Raw genomic sequence first — 12,495 nt, 5'->3', positions numbered from 1 at the left:
CCTCTGGGTCAGTTGGAGGCGCAGTTGAAAGATTGCAGCGGTCCCAGATCAGATGTACACACTGGAACTCTTTCCCATGTTGCTTGTCTGTGTTTATTGTGCTATGGTGTGTTGATGTCTGTGCATTCCTGTATTATCCTTTTGTGTTACACATTTCGATGGTTTTTTTTCCTCTCGCTACCTAGCCTGACCTGTCTCCCCAATGTGATGTTTGTGTATTGTATGTACGGTTGGCAAGGTCTGTCATCTCGGTTGTGGGCAAAAGACCTGCAACTGACAAATAAAGGCTATCTCATCATCATCATTTCCAGGAACCCTTACCCTTACACAACCCTTACCCCTAAAGCAACTTAAAATTAGCTGTTACATGTAACATCTGCTGAGAGGGGAGCTGAGCTGTTTTTCACCTGGTTCTGCTCTGATGACTCAAACTGTTTAAGTATGTGTGTATTTTGCTTTTCTTTTTCTTGTATAATTTCATTACATTGTGAGTTTTTGTCTAAATTCATTAGTTTTTATGCTGTTTAAAAAAACGAAAACCCAGCATTATGCCAGGTTTATTTTAGAAATGGACTGATCCGATATTACGTATTGGTATCGGTCCGATACTGATCTAAATTACTGGATCGGATATGGGAGAGAAATAGAAAATGTAATCCGATCCGAAGTATCACAAAATCACCTCACAAAACGCGCTACTTGGCGTAACCCAGCTCGGGGCATCGGAGCAGTATGTGTCACGTAATAGAGCTGCTGTGTTCTGCGAGACCTGTCGGCGGGCTGTTGGAGCATTTGGCACCTTGCTACATGCTTCCTGACTGCGGTATTTCATTTTGGCGAAAACTATACCAGAGAAGTAAAGCAAGTGTGTAAGTTCATCCCTGAATGTTTGCATAGTATTTCCACGTTAAGCTTAACAACTGATATATTGAGCCACAGCTGGACTGGTCATCGGAGTTCCATATTGAGGTGAAAAGGAAGCGATTTGTCCCATACTTGTCCCATCCCAGCTAGAATTAAAAATAGACACAAAGCTGGAGTTATTCTGTCCTTGCTGCACATCTACTTCTCTCATTCGCTCCCCCTTCCTCTCCTGTTATGACTTCAAACATGAAACTGATCATTGATCAGCTGATCGGCTTTTCTGCCACAAGTCCGTCTTTCTTGTTTATTTATCGCCCACTTTGTGCTAGAAAGAGGAGACCAGCTCATAAACAACAGCAGCACGTTTAAGCTTGATCAGCTGTTGTTAGAATGTATTTGATATTACTTTCTAGTATCAGCTGATGTTTGCTGGAGCCACAGCTGTAAAAGCTGCTGGTCATGATATCTGTTTGGATATGTGGTGAGAGGGAAACATGAAGATGAAACCAGGAGATGTCCTTACTGAATCATCAGAGCTGAGCAGGTGATGGCGAAACAGGTTTACCTTTTAGGTGACACGAATGAGTTGAAGGGAAGTTATGAACTGTTTCCCAGAGACAAAAAACACCAGGATCCTTTTTTACACTGCTGACTGCTGGTAACTGTGCAGGGGCGGTCTAGCAAAGTTTTGCCAGGGGGGCCATGTAGGGCTTTAACAGGGAAATGGGGACACAAAGAAATACTTTTCTTTGTTATGTTATTTGAAAACTTTGAATAAATAATTATCTGAATCTTACAACAAAAGTGGTCATCTGATTAAATGTATAGAAATCCATTAGTGTATGTAGTAAGTAATAAGTCATATATACACCTTAGTAAGCTATAGTACTTTTTCCTTTGGGGAGGTACCATCTGTGCAGTCTGCAATTCTGTTGAAGAAAGCTGTTGAATCTATTTAATTATTGTAGAAAAATAATTGATTTCTGTGCATTTGTCTTACACTTGCATTAAATTAAGGTTGATTACATCGATTACGCATCATGAGGTGGAGGGCGGGGTGGTGGTTCCCTAATATTTTTGCTGGGAGTTGGCAACCCTTTTAGTTAGGTTGCTTAATATTTCCACTAAGTACTCTTTAAAATACCAGAAAATACCAGAATAGGGGGGATCGTGTAGGTTTAAATTTAGTAGATTGATTAGTGTTGCTGAACTATAAAATGTTTTGGGTGCAGTATATTTTTTGCATACAGGTATGACAGAATAGCTTCAGTCTCTTGTTTTTTAAAACTTGATTATGAACTTATACAAAATGCAGCAACATGTTTATAAAAAACATTTTTATTGATTACAAAATATCGGATTCATATCGGTATCGGCAGATATCCAAATTTATGATATAGGAATCGGTATTGGACATTAAAAAGTGGTATCGTGCAATCTCTAGTTTATTATATAACGCGAATTCATAACAGCAGATACCTCAATGCTCTTCATACTGTGACGTAAAGAATTGGACAAACTACAACAATCAAGCCAGCCAATGTGAGCAAGCACTTTGTGACAGTGGGAAGGGAAAAAAACTCCCTTTTCTCTGGTAGAACCAGGCTCAAGGAAGGGCCAGCTGCGACCAGTGCGGGGAAAAGAAGAAAGACAAGAGAAAAGTAGACAGAACAATACACAGATGAAGGGAAACAGACAGAAAAGAAAGATGTAATGAAATGCTGGAGTGAAGAAGTGCCGAGTGCAACCCTCAGCAGAATGAGTGAGTAGCAGCTTGATTTATGAGCTCAAAGGTCAACTGGAGAGGCAGTCTGTCTCTCAAATTCAAACAAAACAAACTTGTGAAACTCTGTTTTTCCAGCGTGTTGTAATAGTGAGTGTAGCAGAATCTCTAATCCAGCTGCCAGGAGGAGTGATTGAGGGAGCAGTGCCAGCTGAGGAAAGTGACGTGAGTGTTGTTACTCCATGTGGGAAACAGTTCATTCAGCTTCATTTTGCATAAAACGATAGAAGCAGATGACCCCCCCCAGTCCTTCATGTAGATGCATCTACAGACAGTGTGTTGATGCATCTGTCTATCAGGGGACAGAGCAAAGCAAATCTACCACCTCAGCCTCCTAAAAGAATGTAAGGATGTGGAGCCTGTTTCTCTGGTGAGCGCCGTGAACGACAGAGATGAGTTGGGGCCGCAGGTTCCAAATCTCAGCCATCTCCTTTCTGAGGACCATCTCTCACTGGTCCAGAGGCCAGATGATACCAAGTTGTAGCTTTGCCATTGGGTGTTATTCCTTAGCTAGGTAATACAAATCTCATACAACGTTACAATGACTGTGTGATGGTACAATCTTACTCACACGAGAAAAGGGTGACTCTGAAAGGACTGAACGCAATGGTAGAGATGGAGCTAACGGAAGAGTCGCAGAGTGCCTGGTGTTGCCCTGTTGTTATTATTGTGAACTAGCTTGGGTGTCACACCTAGTGCTCCAAGTTGACAATCTTCTGGACTTGTTGGGCACTGCTTGTTTTTTAATGACTCCGGATTGAACAAATGGCTACTGGTAGATTCCCTTCTTTCCAAAGTTAATGACAAAAACCTCTTTTGCACCTCCACATGGTGTTTACCAATTTGTCACATTTCCTTACTTACTTAGGCTTACTTAGTGCCCCAGCCACCTTCCAACACCTCCCAGAGAAGATACCCTGTCTCCATAGTACTGCCTGAATAATGTGATCGTCCATATCATCACCTGAGCGGATACTCTGGAAGAGTGAATGTTTACCTCTGATTATAAAAGAAAAAGTAATTTTTACTCTCGGGGGTGTTGTTGCTAATGTAGAAAAACATTCTTTTATAGTTTGCCTATTAGCCTGTGTTACAGCAATAACTCTTCTTGCCAATAAAAAAAAACTTGTTTCCAAAAGCTCATTTTAATTCTGTGAGCAACATTATGAAACTTACAGGTATATTTATTGGTACTTGTCAGAGTTTACACACACACACACACACACACACACACACACACACACACACACACACACACACACACACACACACACAGAGAGAGAGAGAGAGAGAGAGAGAGAGAGAGAGAGAGAGCTGGGATTGGTGCAACACTCATGTGACTGAGGCTCTCTGTATAGTTTTGCTCACAGTCATCTTTTTATTCTTGTCAAAGAAAAAGAAAAGGAAGATAAAAGACGACATGTCTAAGATTTGTAAGGGACTCGCAGGACTGTCTGCTTGCTGGTGTCTTTTGACACTTGTTCATTGTTCGTCTGAAACTGGTAAGAAATTGAACTTTTCACCAACTCTTTCTTTCCTCCGGTGTTGTAGTAAATTTGATGTGCTTCATTAAAACCTATGCAGAAAGGAGAAGTGTGATAAAACTACATGTGCAATAAGACCAAGAGTACATCTGTTTACATGCAAAAAAGAAAAAAGCTTTCCCTCTAGGACAGATGTTTGTCTGTAAGTCGGAAACACTTTGAAATCAGACTTTCAAGTTGTAAACTGATGCATGAACTACTGCTGAACTACTTTAACCAGCTTGGCTTTTATATTATCAAATAGTTTTATGGGGAACAGTTATATTTGGCACCGTTTAGCTTCATACCCACACACTGTTGTCTTCTTCTTTCGGCTGCTTCTTTTATCAGCCCCCCAAGCAGATCATCAGCCTTCACCTTATCCTACCTCCTCTATCACACAAACCCTCTGCATGTCTTTATTTACTACTTCCATGAATATTCTCTGTGGTCTTCCTCTTTTCCTCCTGCTTGGCAGCTGTACTTTCAACATCCTTTGTCCAGTATATCCGCTATGCCTCTTCTGCACATGTCCAACACGTTACTACAAATGCTCAGCAAGGTATGAATGGAGAGATCATTGCTGATAACAAGCTGGTGATGTTAATTGTCAATTTGTCCTCACGGCACACTGGACTCCACTTGTGATTTGTGTAGTTGATAAATGCCACCTACATTTGCAGAATGGGAATTTGAGGTGAGTGCACCACCACAGGTGGATTTGTGATAGAAGTGATGATTGAGGTGATGGCACTGCATTGAGCCTGCTACATGTGGTATATCCCCGAGGACTCAGTGTGAAAAAGTGAAATATACTGCTCAATAAATAACTCAATAATTAATTAAATATTGAGCAATTGTGACTGTCCAGTCAGAAAGCATAAACCATTGTGAATTCTTTTCAGCTGCTTTGGTGTGAATGACTTTGGGGAAATAATTCTTTGTCCAAATACTTTATATTGAAGTCACTTTGATTAGTTCTAACATGAGACACAGTGTCAATAACTTAATTTGTTAATTTCCTGAGTGAAGCAATAAGTAAAACCTGTTTTTCCTCTCCCTTTTTTTTTTAGCATCACTTATCCGTACTTCACTGTCTTTGACTCTATTTTTTAATAACACATTACCAAATTTCCTTTGTTAGCATGTTTTGGGTTTTTTTACACCGCTGTTTGTCTGAACTTCAGTGGCCTTCAGCTGTAATTTTTCCCCCCGTGTGTATTTTTCAGTCATTCATTAACTGCACAGTGATAACAATTTTTAGGAGGAATGATTACAGGTTTTAACATGGCCAATAAAGTCTGAGCTTATTGATGAGTGCTGATAAGAGGATCTGGTGATATTGAATGTAAACCAGGGTGGCAGTTTGTCCTCACAACACAGTGAACTCCAGTTGTGATTTTTGTCCTTCACAGATGCAACCAACATATGCAACGCCAATCAGTTTAAGTGTGGAAATGGGAGGTGCATCACCCGCAGGTGGATTTGTGATGGAAGTGATGATTGTGGTGATGGAACTGATGAGCTGCCTGCTAGCTGCGGTATGTTATCACATAATAGCTACACTTTACACTTGGGATCCTTGAGTTTTTTTTATGCTTGACTGATCAATTTCTTGATAATTCTTTAATATTTAGAAAACAATAAAAACACAGCAAGTCCACTAACTTACAATTCAAATGAAAAATATTTAGTTTTGGATCAAACTGTCACCACAGTGAATCAGAAACACATTAACAAAGTCAAATGATTGTTAAGCTTTATGAGATAATAGCAACAAGCTGTGTCTCTCTGTGGTCACGTGAAATGAGTCATGCTTGATGTTTCTCTCCTCAGGAGTCAAAATCTGTCGGGATTCGCAGTTCAACTGTAGCGATCCCATGAACCAGTGCATACCAAAAGACTGGCAATGTGACGGCAAAGCCGACTGTACTAACGGCGCTGATGAGAAAAACTGCAGTGAGTTTTCTACCAGAGCCGAGTTTTTCTACACCTCAAAGTTCATGCTAAAGCATCCACAAACAAGACACGACTAACTGAAAGTGTTTTTGGCAAGAATGAATTTTGTTCATTGTATAATATTAATATTTCAAAAGGTATTTGAAGAACAGACTTCTTCAAATCTGTTTTGAAGAAGTCTGTTCTTCAAACAATTCAATTCCTACTGTATCTTCAGGCACCTTGTTACCTGCATTTTGACACAAAAACAGATAATTTCTTCTTTTTAATCAGAGATCAGATTCAAGTCATTTAAACTTCTGGGAAATTGATCTGGTCAGTTAAGTAGCAGAGGGGCTGTTTTATCCGTTTCAGCTGCTTTGGTACTAATGAAAGCTACAACATGTTGGGAAATGGTTTAGCAGTTGATAACTATGTGAACCATTGTGTCGCAGAGAAATGGCACTGTGGATGAAAAGCTGACTATAACAGCAGTGCATTGCAATATATTTACCAGTGAGGTTACATAAGAAAGCTTAGTAACTGATGTGAAAAACTAGACTTGACTGGGATTGTGTGCTTTTTACCTGTAGATTACAGTAGGAAAAAATTAGTTAATATAAGTTAAAAAATGTATTTTAAAAGTGTTATTGTTGATGTGTTTTCCACCTTTATACCCATATTAACTCCTATTTCCCTCTTTTATCACATTACAGCGGCCAGGCCGTGTGGAGATGGTGAGTTTCGTTGTGCCAATGGCCAGTGCATATCCAAGAGCTTTGTTTGCGACAGCAACAACGACTGCTCAGATGGCTCAGATGAGGTTTCCTGTTCCAAAACCAACTGTAGCCCTCACTCCTTCCAGTGCAACAACTCAGTGTGCGTGTCTGCGTTGTGGATCTGCGATGGAGACATTGACTGCACCGATGGGTCTGATGAGTGGCCTGAGAACTGTGGAAGGAAGCTGGAGAAGACACCTCGCTGTAGACCTCACGAGTTCCAGTGTGCGAATGGGGACTGTATCCCTGGCAACTGGAAGTGTGACGGAGAGTTCGACTGCCGGGATTATTCGGACGAGGCTAACTGCAGTGAGTTTTTAAAAATGTCTTTATAGTTACCATTAAAGCCAACCTGCACATTACATTTTTAATGGAGACTGACAGTAAATATCTTTATTCCATTACTCTCTCTCCCCATCTCTCTTTTTGTGTTTTCGGTCATTTACCTTCTTCCTTCTCTTCCAGCTCATTCCACTTGCCACTCAGATGAGTTCCAATGTATGGACGGCACCTGCATTAACAAAAGCCTCCAATGTAATGGACGTGCTGACTGCAGGGACCTCACTGATGAGATTGAATGTGATACAGGTAAAAAGCGTCTTTCTTGAAAGGAAAGAAAGTCCCACATGCTTACATTGCGGTCTCATTCATACTCCCCTGGTCTCTTCCACAGTATGTGAAGGCCCAAACAAGTTTCAGTGTCGCAGTGGGGAGTGCATCGACACGGAGAAAGTGTGCAACAAGCAGAAAGACTGCAAGGACGGGTCTGATGAACCAGCAAAAGAGTGTGGTAAGTGAAGTCATCTTGTACACATTCATGGCTGCCAGCCTGTAGGGAAATATGACTAGAATACCAGACTTGACTTATATAGCTCGTGGTTTGAATGAGTAAATTCCCGGTCAGCTAAGAATTTTGTTGTTGTGAATATTATTTGAAAGCTTTTTGCCTGTTTGTCTCTGCAGACAACAATGAGTGTCTGACCGGAAATGGCGGCTGCTCTCACTACTGCAACGACCTGAAGATTGGCTACAACTGCTCCTGCCCTGCTGGATACAGGCTGAAGGCGGACAACAAAACCTGTGAAGGTGAGCGGACGGAGACATTTAAAATTCTGCCTCTTAAGAACCAGACAATCGTAAACATGTCATTTGACAATGTGCACAATAGAAACAATCAAATGAGCCAACTTCTTCAATTCTGCAGACATTGATGAATGTGCTGAGCCGGACACTTGCACTCAGATCTGCATCAACTTGCCAGGCAGCTACAAGTGTGATTGTGAAGAGGGCTATATGATTAACCCTGCAACCAAAACTTGCAAGGCTGAATCAGGTAATGTTAGAAAGAAAGCCCACTTAAACCCACTTAACGTTTGATCCTGTGACGCAAGCTTCAGACAAGACAGGCAAGTTTAACCGAACTGTCCTCCTCTGCCTCCACCAGGCACAGTGCCCACCTTGTACTTCACCAACAGACACGAGGTGAGGAAGCTGACAGTGGACCGCAGCGAGTATGTGCGTGTGATCCCACAGCTGAAGAACCCGATGGCTCTCGACATGGATATGCCAAACAAGATGATCTTCTGGTCTGACCTGTCTCTGAAGAAAATCTACAGGTTAGAATCTTTATCCGTGTCCCTTATCCTGGTCTATAACCTTGCACTTGGCTCAGTTATTAAATTAATATGAAATTAATATGAATTTTCTCCTCTATTTATTCACTTTGTATTAAATTACCCCTTTTATTTACTTTATAACTGAATTATACTTCTTTATATTTGCTGAAGTCTATTTGTGTCTGTGTTTTCTATGTTGCATTTCTTTATGGATTTGTTAAATCATTTTGCATAGTATGGAGTGGCTCTAATTCAAGACCCATGATGACGATAAAAATTAATCTCTCCACTCTTGCCTTCCTCCAAACAGCTCTATGATAGATGTGGCTAGCAATTCCTCTCACCACAGTGTGGTGGTTGACAGTGGGATAGAGGCCCCAGAGGGCATTGCGGTGGACTGGATCCATGGCAACATCTACTGGACTGACAAAGTTTTGAAGACTATTTCTGTAGCAACAACGGATGGCGGTATGAGGAAGACCCTGATCGCAATGGACCTGGACAAGCCACGAGCCATCACAGTCGATCCAGTAAACAAGTAAGTGTTTAAACAGACATCACAGTGAGTACGTTTCCTTAGATTAGTGTCAGTTTGACATGAACTGGTGCGTTTTGTCTTTAGCCTCACGATTTCTTTTGCTGTGTCCTCTTTAGTTTGATGTATTGGACAGACTGGGGTGAAGAAGCTAAGATTGAGAAGAGTGGGCTGAACGGTGCAGATCGCACTACTTTAGTAAAAGACAACATTGTGTGGCCGAATGGCATCACCCTGGGTAAGCACAGCTTCCTGAATGCATTTTTAGTAGTGATTTTTATTTACTGTGTAATGAAAATATAGTGGTCAAAACTATTATTTGTGTGTTTCATTTTCCTAACAGACATGGTCAACCAACGTCTATACTGGGTGGACGCCAAGCTGCACTCTCTCTCCAGCATCGATGTGAATGGAGGGGCCCGACACAGTCTCATTATTAATGAGGAAAAACTCTCCCACCCACTCTCACTGACAGTCTTTGAGGTTAGTGATGAAGGCAGTGTATTCCCAGTGAAGGTCAAAGGAATTGTTGTTATTTGATTAAACTGCCACTAAGAATTGGTAATGATTGCAAGAGGAAAAGGACAGGAACCAAATATCTACCTGATTTATTAACAATACTAGTTGCTTTCTTAAACAGTTAAAACCAGCCAGTCCAAGTCTAACGAAGTTCATAAAGGGTTTTTATCTGAAATGGTTTAACATATAAAGCCAGAGCTTCAATTGTTGAGCACCGCACTAATTGTTAATAGAATACAATAGAATTGAATTCAGTGTTATTGTCATACGCATTAAAATTGCATTTGCATCCATCCATAAAGTGCTTTAGCAATAGATATACTACAAAATATATATTAGCAATAAGATACATAGATATGTTACAAAAATGGGTCGATTATAGGTATGTTACAATGTACACAGTATGAAGGTATGTTATGAATATGCTATAACTATAAGTATGTAGAGGCTGTAGTGAGTGTACAAGCTATGTAAAGGATATACATATGAAAACTATACAGAAATATGAAATATGAACAATGCAAGTTATAAACAGTTATAAACAGTTGTAGAACTATAATAATTGTATTGTAAAGAATGATTTCTATAGTTAATCAGTTTAACTCAAGTTGTGTTTCTTTCTAAAAACAGGAGAAAGTATTTTGGACAGACATGAAGAAAGCTGCTGTGTTTAGTGCCAACCGCTTGACAGGAAGCGACATCACTGAGATGGCAAAGGACCTGGGCCAGCTAAAAGACATCGTACTGCACCACAACCTCAAGCAGCCAGCCAGTAAGGAAACATTTGTATATTAAAGATATTAAAAAAGAATCTGTGAAAATAGAATCTTTTTTTCTAATGCCTTCCCTGTTTTATTTTAGGTGCAAACTGGTGCATGAATGGAGGTTGTGAGTTCCTGTGCCTACCTGCCCCTCAGAACGACCCACAGTCTCCCAGATACACCTGTGCCTGTCCTGATGGCATGGTCCTGGGACCTGACATGAAGAAATGCGTGGCAGGTAAACGTCTGCACCTCTTGTTACTAAAAAGATGGAATTAAAATCAAATCATGAAATTCAGCCAGCTGCACCTCCCGTTAAAGATAAAACTGCTGCTCCGCTCCCACCACAAGGTCCCACAAATCCTGCTACACCCAGGCAGCCAGACCCGACCACCACAACTACAACCAGCAAGAAACACACAACTACCTCTGCTGTGCAGCCTAATCCTATAGAACAGCTCTGGAGATATTATGATTCAGTTCATCCAACACAGCCATACTGCACCTCTGACTGACCAGGAGCTGAGTGATGCCCTGGTCCAGATCTGTGAGGAGATACCCGATGACATCAGTTGTTAATAGCATGTCCCGATGTTGTCAGGCACCATACAAGAAGTGGGGGCCATATTCATTGCTAAAGAGCAGACTTACTAAAGATGCGGTGTTAGATTAAATAAATGTTTTTTATGTGTCACCTATCTGAATATTACTGATCATTGATTGTTATGTTCAGAAACGCATTAGCAAAGCTTCTGCATGTGAGTTTTCAGTCAGCTAATCATCTTTTGTTCATGAATATTATTTAAAATATTTCTGCCTCTTTGTCTCTACAGGCAACAACGAGTGTTTGACCGGAAATGGCGGATGCTCTCACCACTGCAACGATCTAAAGATTGGATACAACTGCTCATGCCCTGCTGGATACAGGTTAAAAGCAGACAACAAAACCTGTGAAGGTGAGAGAACAGACACATTTCTGCACCCTAACAAGCAGGCCATGGGTCATAAACATGTGATTTAAGAATGTTTATTAGAAACTACTTTTTTTAAGAATCCAAAGATGCCAAGTTCTTTCTTCTATTTGTTTGTTTGCAGACATCGATGAATGCACTGAGCCGGACACTTGCATTCAGATTTGCAGCAACCTGCCAGGCAGCTACAAGTGTGATTGTGAAGAGGGCTATGAGATTGACCCTGCCACTAAGACCTGTATAAAAAAGTTAGATTTAAAAAGTTAATGCATTGGTATTGATGACCAATATTAATACTACATTTTACTATACTGCCACCAATTGTCTGTTTTGTCGTATCCACTTTTGGATGCCAACAGGAGGAGACATGACCAAATCTTGGAATAAACATAACCATGTAACACTCACTGAGTTACAGAAAATGTTTTAAATGTCAAACATGGGTCTTAAGGTCAAATATTGCCATCATAAGTTTCCCTATTAAAACATTAGCTTCCTTTAAATCAGTTACCTGTATTTTCTCATTCTTGGACAAATTGTAAATAATTCCTTACATAACCTGAAGTCTGTGCTTTACTCAGTATTGTTTCACACCTTAAGGAAATAAACACTGAAGGCCGACTGAGCTGTGTTTTAACACAGTCTTAAGCTGCTGCCTGACCTTCCGTATATCCTCTGGATCTGAACATAGCTGATGTTTCACCTCTGCCTCACTTTGATGATGTTTTGTGACAACATTCTCTGGACCTGCTGTGATTTCTGAGGTGTGTGTACATCACATGTTTCTGACTGTTTAGGTTGGAAAGCCAGCCAGCTGTGTACGCAGGGTGTTTCCAGACATCTCAGCAGCTCTTATTTGTCTGAGGTTCGATGGAGCTGAAGCCGAGTCACTCTCCACTACTTTACAGAATAAAAACCTTGCTGCTGCTGCTTACCTGTTACACTTCCAGTATGAGCACTTACAACTGCTGATTGTAGAATTCAGGAATCACAAGGTTGTAATACATGAGTACTGTAACTTGTTCTTCTGCTGATGTGTGGTGACTTTGGGACTTCAGAACAGTTTCATTATTTCGGCACTTTTTTGGTATTGGATATACTGCATAGAGTATTTTCAGATTATAATTTCAATGCACGGATGTACCGCTTGCAAAATTTATGGACACATAGCTAGTTACCTCTTCTACCACACATGTAGCGTAGTTT

General features: G+C 40.6%; 1 protein-coding gene across 2 annotated transcripts; it reads left to right on the top strand.

Moving 5' to 3' along the window:
- Positions 1-2,445: 2,445 nt before the first annotated feature.
- Positions 2,446-11,795, top strand: LOC146516764 (low-density lipoprotein receptor-like). 2 transcript variants are annotated; one of them, XM_085162847.1, is made up of 16 exons: positions 2,446-2,626; positions 5,586-5,711; positions 6,007-6,129; positions 6,825-7,196; positions 7,353-7,475; positions 7,561-7,677; positions 7,851-7,973; positions 8,092-8,220; positions 8,332-8,503; positions 8,814-9,041; positions 9,158-9,276; positions 9,382-9,521; positions 10,188-10,329; positions 10,419-10,556; positions 11,152-11,274; positions 11,414-11,795. In XM_085162847.1, the coding sequence occupies exons 1-16, from the start codon at positions 2,578-2,580 to the stop codon at positions 11,554-11,556; spliced, it is 2,367 nt and encodes a 788-aa protein (XP_085018973.1). In that variant the 5' UTR covers positions 2,446-2,577; the 3' UTR covers positions 11,557-11,795. The 2 variants fall into 2 exon arrangements, with proteins under 2 accessions (XP_085018973.1, XP_085018972.1); XM_085162846.1 differs by lacking the exon at positions 2,446-2,626 and adding an exon at positions 3,835-4,149.
- The last annotated feature ends 700 nt before the right edge of the window (positions 11,796-12,495 follow it).

The sequence above is a fragment of the Neolamprologus multifasciatus genome, chromosome 6 (genome assembly GCF_963576455.1).
Source record: "Neolamprologus multifasciatus chromosome 6, fNeoMul1.2, whole genome shotgun sequence".
Taxonomy (NCBI): Eukaryota; Metazoa; Chordata; class Actinopteri; order Cichliformes; family Cichlidae; genus Neolamprologus; species Neolamprologus multifasciatus.
The sequence above is the reverse complement of the archived record's forward strand: the minus strand, read 5'-3'. Positions and strand labels throughout refer to the sequence as shown.

What these genes read in the sequence shown, in the direction of transcription:
- LOC146516764 (XM_085162846.1), top strand. Translation starts at nt 4,068, where the DNA reads ATGTCTAAGATTTGTAAGGGACTCGCAGGACTGTCTGCTTGCTGGTGT. An exon ending in TCATTGTTCGTCTGAAACTG is followed by an intron (nt 4,150 to 5,585) that starts GTAAGAAATTGA and finishes TGTCCTTCACAG; the next exon opens with ATGCAACCAACATATGCAAC. An exon ending in TCTCACTGACAGTCTTTGAG is followed by an intron (nt 9,522 to 10,187) that starts GTTAGTGATGAA and finishes TTCTAAAAACAG; the next exon opens with GAGAAAGTATTTTGGACAGA.